General features: G+C 42.0%; 1 protein-coding gene and 1 pseudogene across 1 annotated transcript in view; both read right to left on the reverse strand.

The window, feature by feature from the left end:
• The window catches only part of LOC129821404 (carboxy-terminal domain RNA polymerase II polypeptide A small phosphatase 1-like), a 34,370-nt pseudogene extending 31,399 nt beyond the window's left edge, over window positions 1–2,971 (reverse strand).
• A 7,165-nt stretch (window positions 2,972–10,136) lies between these two features.
• Window positions 10,137–25,657, reverse strand: part of spegb (striated muscle enriched protein kinase b) — a 114,746-nt gene continuing 99,225 nt past the window's right edge. The window contains exons 32-41 of the mRNA XM_055879046.1: window positions 23,243–23,359; window positions 21,505–21,672; window positions 21,044–21,166; window positions 19,671–19,835; window positions 18,589–19,414; window positions 16,652–16,891; window positions 15,994–16,217; window positions 15,425–15,500; window positions 14,451–14,600; window positions 10,137–14,021 (exon numbers count right to left, since the gene is read on the reverse strand). Of these exons, the coding sequence (XP_055735021.1) occupies window positions 13,778–14,021; window positions 14,451–14,600; window positions 15,425–15,500; window positions 15,994–16,217; window positions 16,652–16,891; window positions 18,589–19,414; window positions 19,671–19,835; window positions 21,044–21,166; window positions 21,505–21,672; window positions 23,243–23,359 (2,333 nt within the window). The 3' untranslated portion in view covers window positions 10,137–13,777. The remainder of the gene's footprint in view (window positions 14,022–14,450; window positions 14,601–15,424; window positions 15,501–15,993; window positions 16,218–16,651; window positions 16,892–18,588; window positions 19,415–19,670; window positions 19,836–21,043; window positions 21,167–21,504; window positions 21,673–23,242; window positions 23,360–25,657) is intronic.

The raw sequence follows: 25,657 nt of genomic DNA on the forward strand, positions 1-25,657 counted from the left end.
GCTGCTCACGTCCTTCTTCAGTTAGGAGTACGGCTGGTTCAGGGGTATGGGGATGGGGAGACAGGGCTGCTGAGCCTGAAGCTGCCAGGCAGGGGCAGGGACAACTGATTTAGTATGAATAGCTTGCTAAAAGTTTGCCTACATTGATTAAATGTCGGCTAAAAGAGTGTAAACACTCCGAATTTTCTGTGAAGATATTAAGTAACAAATTTTAGGGGAGCAAAAGTAGCCTATTTTACTATGGACTAGGCTAACAGGTACATTTCGATCACTCACGGACTACACCCACTTTCCTTTGTGAAAAATTGGGTGACATACTGTCGCCCTATCATTTCCCTCTCCTGGCTTTCTTTGATTTCTTTTTGTTTTTGGAAGCCAGATTTTTCTTTAGGAAGCTGAGACATGATGCTCACTCCTCACTAGCAATTCACTGCTAGCAAGTACCGTTCTCGCCTGGTTTGGCAGTGGTCTCATGTTGAGGAAGCGTGCACTTGCACGTGTTCGGGGCTTGGTGCGTGACTCATGAACACACACCTGGCAGTAGACCAATGGTAGTGTAGTAGTGGGACAGCCTGAACATGAGTAGCTTGATGTCTCTTGGAGGACAACTACTCAATTTGAATTGACGTCTAACATATACTGAACAAACATATAAAAGCAACATGCAACAATTTCAAAGATTTTACTGAGTTACAGTTCATATGAGGAAATCATTCGATTGAAATAAATAAATTAGGCCCTAATCTATGTATTTCACACGACTGGGAATACAGATATGCATCTGTTGGTCACATATAACTTAAAGAAAATGGGCCTCACAATGGCCTCGAGATCTTGTCACTGTATTTCTGTGCATTCAAATTGCCATCGATAAAACGCAATTGTATTCGTTGCCCGTAGCTCATGCCTGCCCATACCATAACACCAAGGGGCACTCTGTTCACAACGCTGACATCAGCAAACCGCTTGCCCACACGACACCATACATGTGGTCTATGGTTGTGTAGCCGGTTGGACGTACTGCAAAAATTGGAAGCGGCTTTGGTGGACATTACTGCATTCTGCATGCCCATTGCCCGCTCCCTTAAAACTCTGTGGCATTGTGTTGTGTGACAAAACTGCACATTTTAGAGTGGCCTTTTATTGTCCCCAGCACAAGATGCACATGTGTAATGATCATGCTATTTAATCATCTTGTTGATATGCGACACCTGTCAGGTGGATAGTTTATCTTGGCAAAGGAAAAATGCTCACTGACAGGGATGTAAACAAATTTGTGCACAAAATGTGAGCGAAATAAACTTTTTGTGCATGTGGAACATTTCTGGGATCTTTAATTTCAGCTCATGAAACATGGGACCAACCACTTTACATGTTGCATTTTTATATTTTTGTTCAGTGAAAATCAGAAGAAAAAAAAATAACTGCTACATTTTTGTTCATTTGACTAACAGGCTATTTAGCCATAAAGGTGTATCCTACATTGTTTCCATAACTTTACTACAAATTTAACTTGAAGATGCACTATGCCAAAATCACCCTGCCATTTCCTAGCTTCAAAATTTTTAATAGTTTGCCTAATTTCAGTTCAACAAGCAGGTATAGTGTACAATCCTTGTACCATCTAAACAGCTGTGAGATATATTTTCCATAACCAAAAATAATGTATTTTCAGCAGTTTGAAGCTGGTGTACAACACTGAAAATAAAATATGCAAAACTAAATTTAAGAACAGGCGCATAGAAATAGCACACATAGAACAGATCTACCACTTCTTAGACTTGCTTTCAATGAGAATGACAGATCTATAACATTTCTATGTGAATTTGGTCGGATTGTCCTAGTTACATATCAAAAACATTGGAAACGTCAGACAAGTCATGTGGGCCCCGCCCCTTCCCCTAACGCTTTCAAAAACGCGGTTGTGATTTCCTACTTAAAATGTTGACTCAATAATTTCAACCACATCCTTTTATAAATACAAGATGCTATGTCAAACAAAAAGTTATTAGTTGAAATAATCATTTAAGCCTTTCATTGGGCCATGTCGTAGGCGAGCTATATGGCTTCACAATGATCGTTACGATTCGTTACGAAACGTTTGACTGTAAATTACAATAATTTCAAGCAATTATTTATGGTAGTGCAATATTACAGGGGTTTCTACATATTCCGTTGAACTTTAAAATTCATTTATTTATTTAGTTCTGGCCTTGACCATCTAAACACCATCCTGTCTTGTGTATGTATATCCACTTTGTCATGCGCAACAGAACACTTCTTGAAAACTTTTCCAAACTCACCTTCCTCGCGCAGAGTAGAGTTATCCTCTTCATCCCCTTGTTACTTGCGTGATAATTGAGGACGAGATGTCCATTAGTTCCGTAAATAAAGAAAAACAGCCGTGTATAATGTTGACTATGTATAATAGCTCAAGGAAGTTTAAATATAGAAAATATTATTTATATTTTGCCACTCCCCGCAGGAAAATTAAGTAAAAAAGCCCCGATTCTAAAGCTAATCTCTTGAAAACATCAGTGCATATGAAATAAAATGTTAAGATAAAGAAATAAAAGGGGCAGATTCTAGTTGACAACTTGGTTTCAATATGGAGTTCAGTTCAGAACCTTCAATTTCTCGATACAAACATGGAACTTGACGGTTTCAAGGCAGCCCAGTCTTAAAGCGACAAAAGTTTATGTCCTTATAACATTTTGTAATATCCGACAATGTCACAAAAAACTATTTATTTCCCATGTTTATTTTTTCATCAATTCATATATTGAACCGGATCATTAAACATAATGAATATTTAACAGTAGACAATATTATTGAATAATATTTATGCTTTTCGTCCAAAGCAGTAGGCTATTTCTAGCGATCAAAAATACTATATGCTGCCTTGACATAACGAGATGTTCGAGAGACGCATTGTTACAGTTTCTTGAAAGCTGAATGTTTGTAGTAAACTTTGTAGATCAGGAGCAGCCGACGAGGGTAGCCTTGAAACCGACTAACGAAGGAGAATGGAGGTTAGTAATCAGTGGCAAAGTAAGACATTCGTTGGTAGGTGGGCCTGCAGAAATTTGGTTGGGGCCCATATATATATATAATTTTACACATTTTGTCATGGGGTAAAGAGAAATTTGTAGCTAATCTCATGCTATTCAAAATATTTTGCAATGATGCTGAGAGAAAATGTTGCTGTTTTAAAGCTAATTAAAGCTGAAATATAGGTGTGTTGACTGTGAAAAAGACACTGGATTATGAGCTTTCTTGTTTGCTAAATGAATAAATGAAATTGGCAGTATCATGATGTATATAGCTATAGAAGCACTGTGACATACACTGAGTGTACAAAACATTAGCAACACCTGCGCTCTCCATGACATAGACTGACAAGGTGAATCCAGGTGAAAGTTAGGATCCCTTATTATGTCACTTGTTAAATCAAATTGTATTTGCCACTTGCTTCATAATGAACAGGTGTTGACTAACAGTGAAGGCCCTTCCCAACCATGCAGAGAGGAAAAATAGAAAAATAATAACACATGGAATAAATAGGAAAATAAAAACACAATTCTGTCCTGAGTGGCTCAGTTGGTAGAGCATGGAACTTGCAATGTCAGGGTTGAGGGTTAAATTCCCATGGGGGACAAGTATGAACAAATAAGAAAATGAATGCACTCACTACTGCACTATTGTTGATGTGCAGGGGTTGAGGTAGATAATAAACAGCAGTTTATGTGATGAGTCAAAAGAGATTAGTGCAAAAAGGGTAAAAGCAGATATTCCAGGTAGCTATTATAGATAGAAGCTGTTCAGGATCCTGTTGGCTTCAGACTTGCTGTGTGGTAACAGAGAGAACAGTCTATGAGTTTGGTGGCTGTAATCTGACCATTTTTAGGGCCTTCCTCTGACACCGCCTGGTATAAAGATCCTGGATGGCAGGGAAATCGGCCCCAGTGATATATTGGGCCGTACGCACTACCCTCTGTAGCGCCTTGCAGTCGGATGCCAAACAGTGGCCAGTGATGCAGCCAGTCAAGATGCTCTCAATGTAGTTGTAATTTTTTTAAATTATTATTTTTAGTATATTACCCCCCTTTTTTGATCTTATCTCATCGCTGCAACTCCCCAATGGGCTCAGTAGAGGTGAAGGTGGAGTCATGCGTCCTCCGAAACAAGACCCTGAACAGCGCTCCTTAACATCCTCCAGCTTAACTTCTTTATGATAGGGGGCAGCATTTTCACTTTTGGATGAATTGTGTGCCCATAGTGAACTGCCTCCTCCTCTGTCCCAGATGCTAATACATGCATAGTATTATTACTATTGGATATAAAACACTCTGACGTGTCTAAAACTGTTTGAATGATGTCTGTGAGTATAACAGAACTCATATAGCAGGCAAAAACCTGAGAAAAAATCCAAACAGGAAGTGAGAATTCTGAGACTGGTCAATGTTCAACTCATCGCCAATTCAATTCCCTGTAAGATATGGATCTGATTCGACTTCCTACGCCTTCCACTAGATGTCAACAGTCTGTAGAACGTGGAATGAAGCCTCTAGTGTGATGTGGGGCCTGGTGAGAGGTGATTCAGTCATTGGTCTGGCAGAATGCCAGTTCCTGGTCATGCGCTTTCCTCATGATATTGCCTTGCGTTCCATAACTTCTACAGACATGAAGGAATGCTCCGGTTGGAACGTTATTGGATATATATGATAACAACATCCTGAAGATTGATTCTAAGGGAATATTTATGATGTAATTTCGTATTTCTGTTGACTCCAACATGGCGGAGAAATGTTGTTATTTTTGAGTACCGTCTCAGATTATTGCATGGTGTGCTTTTTACGTAAAGTTTTTTTAGATCTGACACAGCGGTTGCATTAAGAACAAGTGTATCTTTAATTCTATGTAAAACATGTATCTTTCATCAAAGTTTATGATGAGTATTTCTGTTATTTGACATGGCTCTCTGCAATTTCTCCGGATATTTTGGAGGCATTTCGGATTTTGGAGGCATTCTGCCGTCTTTTGTCATTTCAGCTGATGATCCTTGGACCATACACACCAGGCAGAGCCACAGCCAATATGAGGAATGGAAGTCTTGGTCTGTCTGTAAGCGGAAGCGTAGAGCTAGATCTCAAGCTCCCTCGTTCTTAAGCCACTACCTCAGGGCCTACAAGTCTCCTCTTCTAGTAAAGAAAGAAAAATACTGCGATCTGATGACCATGCTGGACTACCTGCCAGCTGCTGCACTAGTATGTGAAGCTTCTCCAGCAGAGGAATAGGGAAGCCGAGGTTGTAGAATCTCGTGTGCATTAATTGTTTACAGTGACAGTGTGTTTACCCAACTTTCATGTAACATACATTTCCATAGCAGAGGTCCACATTCATTCCAAATCTGTTGCATTCATTTAATAGCATTGTTGTAGGCTAACTTGCTTTTCAAGCCATCAACTTGTCATTCTTTGACGAGACTAACTCTTGTTCAGTGTATGAGTTTTGTTACCTCTTACTCTGAATTATGTGGTCATATGGGTGAAAAGTGTATTTTGTTGTATGCGTAATGTCTGCCCTATCACACTCCTTTGTTTGTTTTGAGCTTGACTGCAGAAGTGGGAACACGTGTGTGTATATTTTATATTATTTGTATTGCTTTGCAGGTTGACGTTCCTTTTATACGAGGACAGCCAGCGTGAACCTCTCCCTGCCGCATCTTGCATCCCAGGATGAGTAGACAGAGGAACCACAGCCCTTGCACCCGACCAATACACACAGGTGTTCCCACTTCTGCAATCAATGAGTCCAGCTCAAAACAATTACATGTAGTCATTATAAGGAGCTCTTTGATCAACGTACCAGAAGGTGCCTTTAATCAAAGTAGTTGTTTTGATTGTGTTATAAAAAAACGTATTGTTGTGATTGTGTTACGTAGCCAATAACTAGCCTGCTAATATTGTTGTCTCGCTAAGTCTAGCAGTCTTAGGCCTAGTTAACTGGTCTGTAACCTGATTTGATGTGTGCATTTATGTGAGAAATCAGCATTTGAGGACCGTGTTGGATGCATGTACCAAGGAAACAGACACTTTATCTTAGGTCCAAGGTCAGCTCCTTCTTGACCACCACCCTGCTCCACTATTTAAACCTATCTATTCTTACCTCAGGCCAACAGCCTGTATGGACGGGACCCCACCACTCAACACACCCTGTAACTCTTCTGACGTCAAATCTCGTACACCCAAATACTTCTCTGCTGCTGCCACCACAACTATTTTCTGTGACTTACGTTCCATCCCTGCAGTACAGTTGATAACCATTACTATAAATGCTAAAAGGCCAATCTTACTGAAGCATATATCATTTGTTGGCCTATCCCTCTGTACTGATACAGATCTACTACTCACATGAATCCTCTCAGGATCCCTCCCCCTTGACCCATCTCCCTCCCCCTTGAGTCCTCTGTTCGTCTGGTGATGTAGAGGTTAATCCAGGACCTGCAGTGCCTCGCTCCACTCCTATTCCCCAGGTGCTCTCATTTGTTGACGACATAACAGTGTTGCCTGATCACCGGCAACGATGAGACCGCCTATAGGGAGGAGGTCAGAGACCTGGCCGGGTGGTGGCAGAATAACAACCTATCCCTCAAAGTAACCAAGACTAATGAGATGATTGTGGACTACAGGAAAAGCAGGACCGAGCACGCCCCCACTCTCATCGACTGGGCTGTATTGGAGCAGGTTGAGAGCTTTAAGTTCTTTGGTATCCACATCAACAACAAACTAGAATGGTCCAAACACACCAAGACAGTCATGAAGAGGGCACAACAAAGCCTATTCCCCCTCAGGAAACTAAAAAGATTTGTCATGGGTCCTGAGATCCTCAAAAAGTTCTACAGTTGCAACATTGAGAGCATCCTGACTGGTTGCATCACTGCCTGGTACGGCAATTGCTCGGCCTCTGACCGCAAGGCACTACAGAGGGTAGTGCGTACGGCCCAGTATATCACTGGGGCTAAGCTGCCTGCCATCCAGGACTTCTACATCAGGCGGTGTCAGAGGAAGGCCCGTGTCTGAATCCTGACTTAGGAAGACCACCAAAAACCCTGAAATTTCCATCCCTAACTATAACATTTTCCGGCAACTGTGTTAACTGTGACACTGTGTTAACTAACCTCCAGACGAGCTTCAATGCCATACAACTCTCTTTCCAAGGCCTCCAACCGCTCTTAAATGCAAGTAAAACTAAATGCATGCTCTTCAACCGATCGCTGCCCGCACCTGCCTGCCCGCCCGTCCAGCATCACTACTCTGGACGGTTCTGACTTAGAATATGTGGACAACTACAAATACCTAGGTGTCTGGTTAGACTGTAAACTCTCCTTCCAGACTCACATTAAGCATCTCCAATCCAAAATTAAATCTAGAATCGGCTTCCTATTTCGCAACAAAGCATCCTTCACTCATGCTGTCAAACATACCCTCGTAAAACTTGACTATCCTACCGATCCTCGACTTCAGTGATGTCATTTACAAAATAGCCTCCAACACTTTACTCAACAAATTGGATGCAGTCTGTCACAGTGCCATCCGTTTTGTCACCAAAGCCCCTTATACTACCCACCATTGCGACCTGTACGCTCTCGTTGGTTGGCACTCGCTTCATACTCATCGCCAAACCCACTTGCTCCAAGTCATCTATTAGTCTCTGGTAGGTAAAGCCCCGCCTTATCTCAGCTCACTGGTCACCATAGCAGCACCCAACCGTAGCACGCGCTCCAGCAGGTATATCGCACTGGTCACCCCCAAAGCCAATTCCTCCTTTGGCCGCCTTTCCTTCCAGTTCTCTGCTGCCAATGACTGGAACGAATTGCAAAAATCACTGAAGCTGGAGACTCATATCTCCTTCACCAGCTTTTAGCACCAGCTGTCAGAGCAGCTCACAGATCACTGCACCTGTACATAGCCCATTTGTAAATAGCCCATCCAACTACCTCATCCCCATACTGTATTTGTCTTGCTCCTTTGCACCCCAGTATCTCTACTTGCACATTCATCCTTTGCACATCAATCACTCCAGTGTTTAATTGGTATATTGTAATTACTTCGCCACCATGGCCTATTTATTGCCTTTACCTCCCTATCTTACCTCATTTGCACACACTGTATATATACTTTTTGTACTGTATTATTGACTATGTTTGTTTATTCCATGTGTATTTCTGTGTTGTTGTTTGTGTTGAACTGCTTTGCTTTATTCTTGGCCAGGTTGCAGTTGTAAATGAGAACTTGTTCTCAACTAGCCTACCTGGTTAAATAAAGGTGAAATAAATAATTAATTAAAATACAACGTTCTCTGCTCTACTATAACCCTGGTAACCTCAACCTGCCTCTCACACCATACATTTCTGATCCCCAGCCCGATAGACACCCCTACAATTAACACATACCACTTCTTTCCCCAATGCTACACATTCTTTTTTCTCATGTCCTTCTGAACACTTCTCACACCAGGAACCTCCCTACACACTGCTGCCACATGCCCATACGCTTGACACCTGTAACAACGTACAGTAATGTATTCGGCATATAAGCTCGTACGGGATAACTGAAATATCCTAACATCACTTTGTTGGGCAGAGACTCATCATCAAAACTTAAAGAACAGACAATGACTCTGACTCTTCTGTTTCACCACTCACGCCACCCTGTCTGCGTAACACCAAATAACGAGAATCACAAACATCGGAAATCTTTCCCTTCAGTTGGTCCACTTTCAGATTTACCGCTATCCCAGTAATCTCACCTTTCAATGATGCCCTTTTCTTGAGAGCAAAACAATTCACATCTCCTGCTCCAATTCGTTTGGCGCAAAGCGCCGGCTCCCCTTGACCAGCAGAAACACAAACAATTATCACAAGTCCACTTTTGGGTTACCATCACTGATTCCACAGCATCCAACTCATTTTCACCCACCCTGAAATCACAAATGGATCAACCAAAATGCAGGGGTCCACTTTCTCCAAAAATGTCACTCCTACCGTCACAGACTTATCTTTATCCTGACCACCGGTGCAAGCCTCAGTCTCCAAGGACTTCACCACACCTGCCACCTCCGATAATTCGCCATCATTCACTTATATTTCCTCCTCCAGACCTCGATCTGGCATACGGCTCACTCTGCTTACACTTTCTACCATTCTTCTTCATTAAACCTCTCCCTTTTTTCCTGAAAATGTTTACCCGACTCAAGCTCACCCTCCTCTCTCTCTTCGGCCTCCTCTGCGTACCCTCCGCCCCTCCATTCCTCATCTGAATTCTATGTCTCCTTATGATAATATTGTACTTCTCCTAACATACATCTCGTTCTGGCCTTCTCAAGGGATGCCATTTCATCAGCTTGGAAATTCTTAAATTCATGCAGTGCTTAACGATTTCTCATGAGGAAGTCGAGCTCAGTCCTAATTACTCACACCTGTGTGCAAATAAAGGCTTGGCTAAGCACTTGGACTCGGTTGGTGCTGCCACCTGGGGATGGAGTGTGGAAGTGCATCCTGGCAGAGTGGTGCTTAACTGTGCTAACACTAAACTACCCTCATATCATAACAACTAGCTGATTGATTGATTGGATAGGATAGCCTGAACAGGAGTTACTGTTGGTTGGTTGTGTTATGCAAATGTATTCATCATTCATCATATATATTTTTTCAATATTTTCTGGAGGATAAAAATGAAATTGTAATCAGCTTTGTAAGGCTTGTTTAAGAAAGGGCGATACTTTATACATTTTATTTTTCAATTAGTCTGAAATGAGAAGTTGTAATCTCTATAAAGTCAAAAAGGCCATTTTTGAACAAAGGATGAGACTTTCTTAATAATCTACTGGAGAACCATTTTGGGTTTAAGTATAATTTATGTATGAGTGAAGCTTTTAGTGAGGTTTAAAGCTTTAATATTGAATCATTTTAGCCCCCCAAACTCAAATTCATTACGTAAATAGGCATGTTTAATTTTGTCTGCCTTAACATTCCAAATAAAATGAAATACTTTTGCTCACATGAGTGCTTGTTAAATGTCATTAAACAAAGACACAACTCAAAGCTCAATTGAAATAACACAAACTGAAACTAATGGGTTTAAGATGTATGTTCTTTATTATTATTCGTAGCTACTCCATGCCAGATTCAGAGAGATTCCATAGAACAAAGAAGGTTAAGAGCTGCATCAAGGGCTCTATTCAATCATAGCGGTTGTTTTGGCGGTGTCAGAGGTGGAACTGCATTAGAGCTGTCAAATCCACAAGTGTCTCCTGGCATTATACCTAAAGCGGACATTGCCATTGGCTGCACGGAGTTGCATTACGAGAAATCCCATGCAACCTTGTTTACAAGTTCTAACACTTGAATGTGAGATGTAATCTACACCTTGATTAGGCTGATTGAAATCCTCATTATTTAATTTAATGTTTTTTAATTTAAGGGTCATTATTTCCAGTTACACAACGGGTGGGTCTAATCCTGAATGCTGATCAGTTAAAACTGCATTCCAGCCTGTGTCTATTCCACAAGTTACCACCGGCTAAATCTATGACATTAAAATGCCTATTTACTCTTTTTGATCTGACTGTGCAATCCACTGTCTCGTCAGCCCAGCCAAGCAATTTCTAAACTTGATCGCCACTATAAATAGCTTCTAGACATTATCTCACATTTCTTTTAGACTAACATTTAGTTTCAATATTCAAATTCGATCTCCAGCTGTCCCATAGTAATGAACGTGTCGGGAGTCGGGACGATACAGACAGGCAGGCAGCGTTTCTCAGCCAGTCGAAATCATGAATCAGCTGTCAAAATGTTTATGGATATATAGAAAGAAATGTAAATTGAAAAAAGGTAAAATGAAACGAAGTGCAGCTAGTTTGCAGTCTTTCCAGCTTCAGTTTGAAGTGATTGTGTTACAGTAACGTTAGCTGTGTTGTTGGCTAGCTCCTCTGAACAACAGTGTCCTGACGAGAGAGCACATTTTCTATGCCAGGCGAAATCGTGCCTCATTAGCTCGTTGTTATGGATGTTTCCAAATATCTGTCACTAGAAAACAGCTTAGACAAATGCAAATGCAGCTACTTTGCTGTTATTCTGGCTGCACTTTTTGACGTGACTGCAAGTTAGCCGTAGTTGGCTAGCTATCAAACAAGGGATAAGAACGCTGCCAGCCAGGATGGCAATGGAATATTTAGAACGAACGACTGGGTCGCGTCCGTAGATACAGAACAAAAACACGGAACGACTGTGTCGCGTCTCTGGCAACCGAACCGATAGAACGAACGACCGGCCGGCTTGGATAGCAACCCTAGACATGTGTCGGGACTATATCTTGTGGAAGGATGAAATAGTATGAATTCATTCATTAAAATAAGGTTTTTAATTAAAAATCTGAATCATTATTTGAGTATGTTCGTAACCTGTTGTATAAAAGTGATGATGCACTCAAAGCCGGTGTTTGGAGGATATATTGGCACAGTTTGCCGGCCCAAGACAAACAACACCCGTGTCAATATATCCTCCAAATACCGGCTTCTCGTGCATTATCACTTATATAGGATACACTTTCTCATGGGTGTGTTTTCGGGACAATGATTTGACAGCTCCAATGCAGTTTCACCTCTGACACTGCTAAAACATCAGCTAGGGTGTCTAAGCTATCACCGCTTAATGCTTGATCTGATTTAATCTAGGCCCAAACTGAATTGCTCAATCAATTAATAAATAAACAAACACACACACACAGACACACAAAGCCATCCAGTATCATAATACCCCCCCCCCCCCCCACCCCAAATAAAATATTTAATTAAAGCTAATATTGATTCTCAACATACAAAGTAAACGCTTGTGTTTCAATGTGCATTACATGGGACACTGCAATAATTTAAGGTATCTTACTTTGGTACAAAACTGTTAACTTTATCATTGCCAACCTTGCAAACAGTTCCATTACAAAAATAATTTGCAATTACTTTACTTCTTAACGTACTGGAGGTGTCTTGCACATTCCTTCTTTGTCTTCATACATCAATATTCACTCTCTTTTTAAATCTTAATACTGTCTTCACAATCCATTGAAATATATTCTTTATCCATTTTGTAGATTTACCCCAAGTACTTCTGTCATCCAAGACATTGACCATATCATAATTGTATAGAAAACTGTATGATATGACACAAAGGGCAGGCATCAAACTAATATCATACTTGACAATGGTATTCAACTACAAGAATCCTGCTGAAATACTTAATTGTTAACAAACTGCTGATTTAAAAACTGAAATACAATGTCAAGTAAAACCATCTTCATGACACTCATTTGCCGCATCATTTCATGGCTATACCACAATAAATATATATCATATCTATACTATTAAATCTCTTTTGTTATACTGTTTCGATGTTGGATGATGAAGATACCAAAACAGATAATCAAATAACTACATTCTCAAATGTTTATGAATGAAACGTTCACACTTTCTTCATCTGCGTGGATGTGACTGACATGCACTGACACACATGTATTTTTCAAATATGGCAACAACCCCAAAACAAAGAGACATTCTTTCTCCAAGCATCATCCTAATTTAAAAGTGGGAACTTGTATTATCTGTGTACTCATTTACATTCGTACAGTCAAAGAGGTCCTGTTTAACTGTAGATTAAGCCACTCATCACTCCCTCTACTCATTCACATTTTACAAATGCAATTTGTCAAAATGTTCAATCTGAACTCTAGTAAGGGCCACTTGTAAGCTACGGCATGACCCTTCCACATTATACCATGTGACTCAAGACACCCTCAGCTACTGTGAATCTAAGGTACTGGAGTTCAAGGCAGCCTTTGTATACACAAATCCTCTGCAATGTCCATGAATTATGGGAACTATAGGAACATGTAGCCATTGACATAGTAATATATCATGACAAAGACTCAACGGGCCAAATCAGAATGCCTTTAAGAATATTTTCAGGCAGATGTGGTCCTATTCCTTGATTTGGGTTGTATTGATTGGTTGTTCACTTTTCTGGTAGCTCTTGCTGATCTTGTCTCGACCATTTAACGAACAATTATTTCTCAATGCATTTATTCCGTCTCATGTTTTCAAGAACATTCTGATGATCAGAAATAGAAAATGCAACTGAGCACTATGGTGTGCATACCGTAGCACCCAAAATCCTGGGCAAAGATGTCGTCAGTAGTGTTGCTTCATAAAAAAATTGCTTAGAAGAGACATCATCTCCACAAATGTCATTATCCTTGGGAAAGATAAAATCACACATGCACTAGATGTTTTAGAGAATATATCTGGTTGATGTACATGGAAACAAGAGAATCAGATGAAAACATTGTGAGATTGTTAACATAAAAAAAAGAGAGCAGAGGTTTGGAACTTTGAGCTGGCATCCAGTCCTTGAGAAACATGTCTCACCCCATGAAATACACACAGAACCATTGTGGGATTGTCTCATTGCAAGACAAAAAACGTGTGGCTTCCTGTAGGCTTAGTATAGGGACTTTTCTAGTGGAGGCAGAGAGGTTAGGTCCTCAATATTCAGAACCAGTGCTGGATGTTGTGATTTTATGTCCATTTGGCTGAAAAGGTCAAGTCACACCTCATCTCACCAAGTTAGGGAGCTCGGTCCTAAGACCTGCCTCATTTAGATTGCGTACTTCCTCCCAGGCAACAGCTCCTTCCTTCATGCATTTGACATATTCAGCCGTGCTCACTGTGTGACCGGTGTCATGGGAAAGGGGGGTATAGGGCTGGTGGGTGACTGGGGCGAGCTCTGGTATGACCGGAGGAGGACCTTGTGCTTGGTGGCCACCCCCACCCGCAGGCTCTGCTGTTCGTCCAGGTATTCCTTGAGGCGCGTGGTGGTGAAGGTGAGGGTCTGCCGCCGCAGCCGCATCAGGTAGGCGTCCTGGAGCCATGAGTTGTTGTAGCAGTCCTTGATGGAAGGACGGGCCCTGAAACAGAGGTTACAACCAGGGTCAAGCAGCCCTAACTCAAAATCACAAACTCTCCCATAAGGGATTGGTCATATAAATGTTATATGACACACAACATTTTTTATATAATTCATTCATTACAAGCTATGGCATCCATTGGCAGCCTTGTTGAATGGGTATAAGTGTGACGACGTCAATTCCTCAATCCTGCATTATCAACCACTGCAAAATATGTGTACAGATCAAGTTAACAACAGCCAATGTTTGTAATGTTGTGGAGTGAGACAGAGGCCATTGCGTTGGTTTAATTTATTAAATGTATTGCTCTGACAAAGAAAATAAGGACCACCTGCTGATGTCAGTCCAGACAGTAAATAATATAATTAATGGACCAATTAATCTAAAGAAAAGAGCACTTAATTGGTATTAACTATCAGCCGCACTTACCAAGGGTAGCTACACAGGATCTTCTTCAAAAACAGAGAGGCACTTTGAGACACATTTTGGTAGAGTTTGCCCACGTCAAACTTGGCTGCCAGGATTCTGGCTTCAGCCTCCTGTGGATCATGATCCATGAAGGGCGACCTGCCGCTTAGCCTGAAAACGTTTGAAATGGGTTTTAAATAGGTTTGAAATAAACATAAGGGACAGAGCACTTAAAATAAACAAATGAACACAGTCAAACATTCATGTGTAACAATTTGTGTGTTGAGACATTTAAATGAATGTTAAAGTGTCACGTTCCTGACCGGTTTTCTGTTATTTTGTATGTGTTTGACGGTCAGGGTGTGAGTTTGGGTGGTTAGTCTATGTTATGTGTTTCTATGTTAGTATAAGGGTAACCTGATATGGCTCTCAATTAGAGGCAGGTGGTTTTCATTTCCTCTGATTGAGAGCCATATTAAGGTAGGTGTTTTCACATTGATTGTTGTGGGTGGTTGTCTCCTGTGTCTGTGTTTGTCGCACCATACGGGACTGTTTCGGTTTTGTTTGTTCGTTCGGTTTTTGTGTAGTCTGTTTTTCCTGTTCGTGCGTTCTTCATTTCATGTAAGTTCTTTCGTTCAGGTCAGTCTACGTCGTTTGTTGTTTTTGTATCTATTCAAGTGTTCTTCGTGTTTTCGGTTTTGTTTAATAAATATTATGTCATATAACCACGCTGCGTTTTGGTCGAATCCCTGCTCCTCCTCTTCGGATGAAGCCATTACATAAAGTTTGATTTTATTCATGTAAAGCAGGTGCCCATCTGTTACACTGTGTAGATGACTGCAAAAATGGATTCATTTATAAAAAATAAAATAAAAACTTACAGAACTGTATAGAGACAAATTGCAACTCATGAATGGTACTTGAATGAACCGGGATTTGGCTTAAGTTTCAAATGTGTTCAAATGACATTGGCCCAAAGCCTTGGTCATACTCACATGATGAAGGTCAACACACCTACACTCCAAATGTCAGCCGGAGGGCCCACCACATCCCCTTTCAACATCTCAGGCGCTTTAGGGAAAGGTTAGGAAAAAGAGCAGGTTAGGGAAAGGTCAGTGTGAGAACTTTGAGGTGTTCAGGACACATAAATAGGCACAACTAGCGTGTGTTCACATACTGTACCTGGTAATAACATATGATTCATTGATCAAAGATTCATCTATCACAATCTGTTCGCCGCTCAGTCGTGGCATCTGTATATGGTATTATGAGCCGTCCCTTACCGTCTGTGTCTACATCGTGCCACAGAGACAGACCGATTGGCTACAGAGCATTTTCCGCACAGAACACATTTTGATGTGCTTGAAATTCCCTGTTCAGATTGCTCATGTTTAAAAACGATCACATTAATACATATTATTATACACAAGGATTCCCTATTATACATATTTGATTGATAAGTTGAATCAGGTATGTTAGTGCCAGGCTAAAACAACAACAAACTAAGTTTCAACCGGTAGGATCGGGTTGAGACACATCGATTTCGATCATGCTCACGACTTACACATATACTCCAGAGTTCCAACAGGCGGGCTGAACTGCTTGAGGAAGAGTGGGTTGAAGGTCTGGGCGCTGCCAAAGTCAATGATCTTCACCACGTTCATGTAGGTGATGATGATGTTCGCCGGCTTGATGTCTAAGTGCAGGATGCGGCGGTTGTGCAGGTAGTCCAAACCCTGCAGGACCTGAACGATGTAGGCCACCACGTCATCCTCGGAGTAGCGGAATCTAGGGGGACAACAAAGGATGAAAGTGCTGAGGTCAATTCCATCAATTGAGAAAGTAAACTGAAATTCCAATTTCTTCTGATTTGACTTGACTTATTTTTGGTTAAAAAAAAGAATACCACAAGATTTGCATTGCATCCCCTGACTATAGCCCTTTAAAGCATTAATAGAAACACTAATTTCCAAAGTTGTCCTTGAAGATAAATAGCTTTTCAACGAAGAAATCCAATGGAATTGACCCCAACCCTGGCCCAGGGATACTATACAGAGCAAATTAAATTCATTACATACAAAATCATATAACAGAAATAAACGAGTTATATCCATTAGCCGCTGGTGAATGCACCAATTTGTAAGTCGCTCTGGATAAGAGCGTCTGCTAAATGACTTAAATGTAAATGTAGTTGGTACACGTAAGAGTTTGTGCTGTCGGACCTGTCGATGAGGCTGTAGAGGAGCTCTTTTCCACTGCAGCACTCCGAGATGAGCACCAGGTAGCGGGGCGTGACGTAAGCCTCGTGCAGAGCCATGATCTTGTCGTGGTGGAGGGACTTGAGGATGTCGTACTCCTGCAGCACTGTCTGTTTATTGTCTGCCTCGTAGGGCACAATCTTAGCCATGAACAGGTTGCCCGTGGCGTTCTCTCTACACTCTCGGATCACCCCAAAGCGGCCCCTTTAAGACAAACAAAGAGACAACCTTGAGTTGACACTTCAAAAAAAGCCATCAAGAAGATAACTGTATACAAACCATTAAAATGTTGTATAATAAGGCTTATTATATGGATGATGATGTATGATGTATGATGTCTCTCTAAATGTATCAACATTACAACAGACTCAAAAGTAATTCTAACTGAATTAAAGGTAGATTTCCAGGGAAATGCATAATTTAATAAATAATAATAATAGTGTTTCATAATTATAATAATATTAATAATATACTGACCAAAAATATAAATGCAACATGTAAAGTGTCCCATGTTTCATGAAATAAAATAATCCCAGAAAAGATTCTGTGCGAAAATTCAGATAGGCTACTCTAAAATGTGTAGTTTTGTCACACAACACAATGCCACAGATATCTAAAGTTTTGAGGTAGCGTGGAATTGGCATGCTGACTGCAGGAATGTCCACTAGAGTTCTTGCCAGAGAATGCAATGTTAATTTCTCTACCATAAGCCGCCTCAAACGATTTTTAACAGAATTTGGCAGTAAGCCAAACCGGCCTCACAACCGCAGACCACGTGTAACCACGCCAGCCCAGGACGTTCACACTTGGTTCCTTCACCTGTGGGATCGTCTGAGACCAGCCACCCAGACAGCTGATGAAACTGTAGCATGGCACAACTGAAGAATTTCTTCACAAACGGTCAAACTAGAAGCAACGTCAGCACAGGAACGGTTCGTCGGGAGATTAATGAAATGGGTTTCCATGGCCGGGCAGCCTTACACGAGCCAAAGATCACCATGCGCAATGCCAAGCGTCAGTTGGAGGGGTGTAAAGCTTGCCGCTTTTGGAATCTGGAGCAGTTGAAACACATTCTTTGGTGTGATGAATCACGCTTCACCATCTGGGTTGGTGGATGAGAACGCTACCTGCCCAAATGCATAGTGTCAACTGTAAAGTTTGGTTGAGGAGAAATAATGGTCTGGGGCTGTTTTTCATGGTTCGGGTTAGGCCCCTTAGTTCCATTGAAGGGAAATCTTAACGCTACAGCATACAATGACATTCTAGACGATTCTGTGCTTCCAACATTGGGGCAACAGTTTGGGGAAGACCCTTTCCTGTTTCAGCATGACAATGCCCCCTTGCACAAAGCAAGGTCTATACAGAAATGGTTTGTCGAGATTGGTGTGGAAGAATTGGAACGCCGGCTGCGAGCCAGGCCTAATCGCCCAACATCAGTGCCCAACCTAAATAATGCTCTTGTGGCTGAATGGAAGCAAGTCCCTGCAGCAATGTCCCAACATCTAGTGGAAAGCCTTCCCAGAAGAGTGGAGGCTGTTATAGCAGCAAAGGGAGGACCAACTCCATATTAATGCCCATGATTTTGGAATGAGATGTTCGACGAGCAGGTGTCCACATACTTTTGGTCATGTATTGTATCTGTGACCAAGAGAGGCATATCTGTAATCCCAGTCATGTGAAATCCATAGATCACGGCCTAATGAATTTATTTCAATTTATTGATTTCCTTACGTGAACAGTAACTCAGTAAAATCTTTCAAATTGTTGCATGTTGCATTTATATTTTTGTTCAGTGTAATAACACAGTTATGGATACAGTCTTGAGGGAAATGCTGTGTCTAAAATATCTCTGAGCATATCACTGTGGGAGCATTGTGGACATTACTTTTTACATTTTTTACCTGGCCTTCTCATCCATGAAGGTGTATGGTTTCTGGGGCACTCCCTGGCGCAGGGAACTTTCACCAGGGCGTCCCCCCAAGGGCGTCTTGCGTCCTGACAGGGTGCCGGAGGGGGTCATCCGCCCAGACGGGGTCATACGTGTGGGTGTAACCCCACCATCCCCTACAGGACTCATGCTGGAAACCAGCACCACCGGGGGTGAGATGGGGGTGGAGGGGGATGGTGGGATGACGCGTGCCGTGGTAGCCGGTATTGGCGCATACATGGGCACAGACGAAATGGGTTTGCCAATGGCTGTGGGAGGGGCCACAGGTGGGTGCGGGGTCTTAGTCATGGGAGAGACAATATTGATGGGACTCTGGGGTTTGGGGAGAACGGTAGGAGGAGCGAGCTTGGTTACGGTTCCCAGTTGAGACTGTGGCGTTTTCGTGACGTTGATATTGATGGTGGTCTTGGCTTTGGCCGGGGCAGGAGCGGACTGAACTGGAGACGGGCTTTGGATCTCAGGGATGGCCCGATGGGATGGGGCCACATTAATAACAATGGGGGCGGAGGCAGCGCTGGTTAGGGTCTGAGGGACTGAGGGTTTGGAATCAACAGGTTTAAAAGCGGGGATAGAAGCAATAGACTTGGCCGCTGGTACAGCAGGAGTGGGAGCAGCAGCAGAGGGGGATGGGGTCTGTGTGGATGGGGAGAAAGATGGGGCTGGGGTCGGCACTTTACTAGGCACAGGCTTCATGGAGGGGACGGTAATTGCTGACGTTTTGACAACCGGTGCTGCATGGACTGTCTTCACAACGACTGATCCACTGGATTTTGTTGGTGCTGTTGATTCAGAATAATACCGTTTTTAGTATTACGAGAGTGAGCCCTCTCGTAGAACTCTATGAAAAAGACTTTGCTAGGAAACATTCCTATTTGATGGAGAAAGTATAGACGTTTACAGGAGTTTGTCCATCTCCAGGTGCCTAAAGTACATCATACAAGTGTGCAAACATTTAAACCAAATGGAAAATAAATGTATGATAATAATGACATACTGTATTACCATTAGGTCTTCATAGTAGAAAGTAGCACATACCTGAGGCGTCCAGGCACACTAACTCTGAGAGGTTACTGTAGGGTCCTTGGCCTGCCTTGTTCACACACGCCACTCTAAACCTGAAGGTGCCCCTTCCTGGCAAGTCTACCACATTGTAGTAACAGTCAGCCACTCCAGTGGCCACGATGAGCCAGTTACTCTCACCTGGGGGAGAAAGACCATAGACATACATTTACGTGTTCATGTTGATATTTCATTTAGAAAGACTCATTTCAATCATTGTCAGAGAATAAGGTCACGGAAGGCAGTTATTTTGAATGAATCATTGGGATAATAAAACTGCATTAAAAAATGTCTCTCATGTCTCTCCCGCTCCTCCGCACACTCCACTGGCTTCCAATCGAAGATCGCTTCCACTACAAGACCATGTTGCTTACCTATGGAACAGCAAGAGGAACTGCCCCTCCCTACCTGCAGGCTATGCTCAAACCCTACAACCCAACCCGAGCACTTCGTTCAGCCATTTCACGTCTCTTGGCCCTCCCCCCTACGGGAGGGGCAGCTCCCGCTCAGTCCAGTCCAAGCTCTTCTCTGTCCTGGCACCCTAATGGTGGAACCAGCTTCCCCCTGAAACTAGGACAGAGTCCCTACCCATCTTCTGTAAACATCTGAAACCCTACCTCTTCAAACAGTATCTTAAACAATCCGCCTCCTCACCTAAAATACAAAATGTAAGACATTTACCAGCACTTGCACTTGACCCCCCCCCCCCCCCCCCCCCCCCCCCTCACGGCCTGATCTGTTTCACCTGTCCTTGTGATTGTCTCCACCCCCTCCAGGTGTGGCTTATTTTCCCCAGTGTATTTATCCCTGTGTTTATTGTCTCTCTGTGCCAGTTTGTCTTGTATGTTTCCAGGTCAAGCAGCGTTTTCCCCGTTCTCCTGCTTTTTGCATTCTTCTTTTTCTAGTCCTCCCGGTTTTGACCCATACCTGTTTCTGGCCTTTGTACCCGCCTGCATAACTATTCTGCCTGCTTAACTACAAGCCTGTCTGCCACTCTGTACCTCCTGGACTAATCTGGTTTTGACCTTTTTGCCTGTCCACAACCATTCTCTTGCCTACCCCTTTGGATTAATAAACATTGTAAGACTCCAACCATCTGCCTCCTGTGTCTGCATTTGGGTCTCGCCTTGATAAAAGGATTACATTTTTAAATGTAAATGTATTTCTATCAGTGATTGAACAGAACAACACTGCAATATTGCTAATGACTGCAACAGGGCAATAATGTGTTGGTCTGTGGACATTTGACGTATGATACAACTGCATTTGGACAGTATGGCTTTAAGTTCAGACTTTGAAATGATACGAATGATGTTGTATGTGTGAGTGTATGTGACACCATGACTCACCCTCTGCTTTTCTCTCCAGAGAGTAGGTGCAGGGTGCCATAGTGTCCGAGGGCCTCCAGAGGACCAGGGCAGTGTTCTTATAGCGCTGGGGAACCTCAGGAGTCCCAGGATGATTGGGCAGCCCTAGAAGGGCAGAGAGGTATAGGTTCAACTCAGTCCTGTTCATTCAAAACCACTAAAAGTGTTTCAAATGATATAGGCCGAAATAAAAAAGATTTTCAGTTGCAAGAGAGTTGGTCTAAAGATTAGTTGATGGTAATTAATTTGGTATCATTTTCTGACGTAACAGAATTAGAAAGGAATTTGCGCTAGAATAGGTTCGTTCGAACAACTGAGTTGGCCAAGGGGTCTATCCAAACCGAAATAATAGAGCAGGAAAATCTGTCATTTAGAAAACCAACAAAAAAATAACGACAATTCTCTCCCTCTATTTCCCTTTCTGAGGTGTGTGTGACTCTTACGAGCAAGGGAGAGAGTACAGGAGCTGGAGACCGAAGCCAGAGGGTTGGTAGCCACACACTCGTATAGCCCTGCATCCTTCTTGGTGGTTGTCATGATCATCAGCAGCTGCCTGCCATCCGGGCAGGAGATCATGTTCATTCTGGCATCAATCTGCAGAGGCTTCTTATCTGAGGTGGGAGAAAATGTACACTTAAAGCCAACAGTTATAATGCAATATGATGCATTTACAGTGCATTCGGAAAGTATTCAGACCCTTTAACTTTTTCCACATTTTGTTACGTTACAGCCTTATTCTAAAATTGATCAAATAAATAAAAACAGAAATACCTTATTCACATAAATAGTCAGACCCTTTGCTATGAGACTTGAAATTGAGCTCAGGTGAATCCTGTTTCCATTGATCATCCTTGAGATATTTCTACATCTCGATTGGAGTCCACCTGTGGTAAATTCAATTGATAGGACAATATTTGGAAAGGCACATACCTGTCTATATAAGGTCCCGCAGTTGGCAATGCATGTCAGAGTAGCACTGAGACAGGATTGCATCAAGGCACAGATCTGGGGAAGGGTACCAACATTTTTTGCAGCATTGAAGTTCCCCACGAACACAGTGGCCTCCATAATTTTTAAATGGAAGAAGTTTGGAACCACCAAGACTCTACCTAGAGCTAGCCACTCGGGCCAAAATGAGCAACCGGGGGAGAAGAGCCTTGGTCAGGGAGGTGACCAAGAACCCAATGGTCACTCTGACAGAGCTCCAGACTTCCTCTGTGGAGATGGGAGAACCTTCCAGAAGGACAACATCGCTGCAGCAATCCACCAAACAGGCATTTATGGTAGAGTGGCCAGATGGAAGCTACTCCTCAGTAAAAGGCACATGACAGCGTACTAGGAGTTTGTCAAAAGGCACTTCAGGACTCTCAGACTATGAGAACCAAAAATCTCTGGTCTGATGAAACCAAAACTGAACTCTTTGGCCAAGTGTCAGGTCTGGAGGAAACCTGGCACCATCCCTATGGTGAAGCATGGTGGTGGCAGAATCATCCTGTGGGAATGTTTTTTAGCTGCAGGGACTAGGAGACTAGTCAGGATCGAGGCAAAGATGAACGGAGCAAAGTACAGAGAGATCCTTGATGAAAACCTTCTCCAGAGTGCTCAGGACCTCAGACTGGGGTGAAGGCTTACCTTCCAACAGGACAACAACCCTAAGCACTCAGCTAAGGCAATGCAGGAGCCGCGTTGGGACAAGTTTCTGAATGTCCTTGAGTGGCTCAGCCAGAGCCCGGACTTAAACCTGATCGAACATCCCTGGAGAGACCTGAAAATAGCTGTGCAGTAATGCTCCCCATCCAACCTGACAGAGCTTGAGAGGATCTGCAGAGAAGAATGGGAGAAACTCCCCAAATACATGTGTGCCAAGCTTGTAGCGTCATACCCAAGAAGACTCAAGGCTGTAATCGCTGACAAAGGTGCTTCAACAAAGTACCGAGTAAAGAGTCTGAATAGTTATTTAAATTTACTATTTCAGTTTTTATAAAAATAAAAAAGAAACTGTTTTTGCTTTGTGCTTATGGGGTAATGTGTGTAGATTGATTAGGGGGAATAACAACAACAAAAAACAATTTAGAAGAAGGCTTTAATTATCAAAACGTGTAAAAAGTCAAGGGGTCTAAATGCTTTCTGAAGATACTATAGGGGTTGATATTACATTCTGCTCTTATATTAAGTTCTTACCTTTCATCCAGGAGATGTGTGGGTGGGGGCTGCCAGCAGGGAGGCAGCTAAGGGTGATGGGATCTCCCTCCAGCAGCACGTGGTCCCTCAACTTGATGTGGAACACGGGAGGGAAGTCTGGAAGAGAGACAAATTGGGAATGGGTTTAAGAAGTAAAAAAATTGGCATTTCTATGGACAACATAAAAATAAATGTTGTTTGATATGTCTTTCACTGTTTGCTAATTAGACTCTTTCAACAACTGTGAGTATCAACATGCTGTTTAGACTGACAAGCGAGTTTACACACTGGCAAGCTACAGTGCTTTCGGAAAGTATTCAGACCCCTTTTTCTCATCAATCTACACACAATACTCCATAATGACAAAATAAAAACAGGTTTAGAAATTTTTGCATATGTATTATTAAAAATAAAAAAACATAACATTTGCATAAGTATTTCAGACCATATACTCAGTACTTTGTTGAAGCACCTTTGGCAGCGATTACAGCATCCAGGAAAAACTTTTTTTCAGGTTCCTCTCTTTTCAATGAGTTTCTATGGGGATCTAGATTTCTAAGGCACTTGTTTGCAGTTCCTATCGCTTCCACTAGATGTCAACAGTCTTTAGAAATTGGTTGATGTTTTTCCTTTGTGTAATGAAGAATTAGGACAGTTCAGAACGAGCTTCGAGTGAAGTGTACTGTTTGTTAGAGGCGCGTGACCTGAAAGCTCGCTCCACTTTGTTTTTATCCGCTATTGAACGCAGTTTATCCCGTGTTAAATTTGATCGATTATTTACGTAAAAAAATACCTACATTTGTATTAGGGAAGTTGTTTGAAATGTTTGGACAAAGATTACAGGTAACTTCTTAGATATTTTGTAGTCATGTTGCGCGAGTTGGAACCGGTGTTTTTCTGGATCAAACGCTCCAAATAAATGGACATTTTGGATATATAACGACGGAATTAATCGAACAAAAGGACCATTTGTGATGTTTATGGGACATATTGGAGTGCCAGCAGCAGAAGCTCGTCAAAGGTAAGGCATGAATTATATCATTATTTCTGAGTTTCGTGTCACGCCTGGCGGGTTGAATTATGATTGTCTGTGTTTGTTTGATGGGGTGCTGTCCTCAGATAATAGCACGTTTTGCTTTCGCCGTAAAGCCTTTTTGAAATCTGACACGTTGGCTGGATTAACAACAAGTGTAGCTTTAATTTGGTGTATTGCTTGTGTGATTTCATGAAAGTTTAATATTTATAGTAATTTAATTTGAATTTGGCGCACTGCCATTTCACCGGATGATGTCAAATCGATCCCGTTAACAGGACTTGATCCCTAAGAAGTTTTAAGTCTCAGGTATTTACATATTTTTTTTAATGTGGAATGTTCTATTGATGTGCAAGGAATCTTTCCATGAGACACATTCTCTTAATGTCAAATATAACTTAGCCAGAACGTGCTTAACCATGTTCTCAGAACTTAAAATATGAATGTTCTAGATACGTTTAATGGGAACGTTGCAAGAACATTCATGTGTCCAGTTCTCGGAGAGTTAGGAGAATAATCCATTAACATCCTACCAAACATGCACAGAATATGGTTGCCATGTTCTCAGAACATAAGATATTAATGTTATAGAACCCTCAGAAAACTGGACACACAATTCTGTGACGATGGCAACCATGTTCTGTGTATGTTTAAAAATATATATATATATTTCACCTTTATTTAACCAGGTAAGCTAGTTGAGAACAAGTTCTAATTTACAACTGCAACCTGGCCAAGTTAAAGCAAAGCAGTGCGACACAAACAACAACACAGAGTTACACATGAAATACACAAGCGTACAGACAATAACACAATAGAAAAAAAAGAAAGTCTATATACAGTGTGTGCAAATGGCGTGAGGAGGTAGGCAATAAATAGTGAAGTAATTACAATTTAGCAGAATAACACTGGAGTGATAAATGAGCAGATTATGTGCAAGTAGAGATACTGGTGTGCGAAAGAGCAGAAAAGTAAATAAAAACAATATGGGGATGAGGTAGGTAGATTGGGTGGGCAATTTAGATGGACTATGTACAGCTGCAGCGATCGGTTAGCTGCTCAAATAGCTGATGTTTAAAGTAAGTGAGGGAAATATAAGTCTCCAGATTCAGCGATTTTGCAATTTGTTCCAGTCACTGGCAGCAGAGAACTGGAAGGAAATGCGACCAAAGTAGGCGTTGTCTTTGGGGATGACCAGTGAGACATACCTGCTGGAGCTCGTGCTACGGGTGGGTGTTGTTATTGTGACCAATGAGCTGAGAAAAGGCAGAGCTTTACCTAGCATAGACTTATAGATGACCTGGAGCCAGTGGGTCTGGCGACGAATATGTAGCGAGGGCCACCCAACTAGAGCATACAGGTCGCAATGGTGGGTGGTATAA

Source organism: Salvelinus fontinalis, chromosome 23, assembly GCF_029448725.1.
Source record: "Salvelinus fontinalis isolate EN_2023a chromosome 23, ASM2944872v1, whole genome shotgun sequence".
In the NCBI taxonomy this organism is placed as follows: Eukaryota; Metazoa; Chordata; class Actinopteri; order Salmoniformes; family Salmonidae; genus Salvelinus; species Salvelinus fontinalis.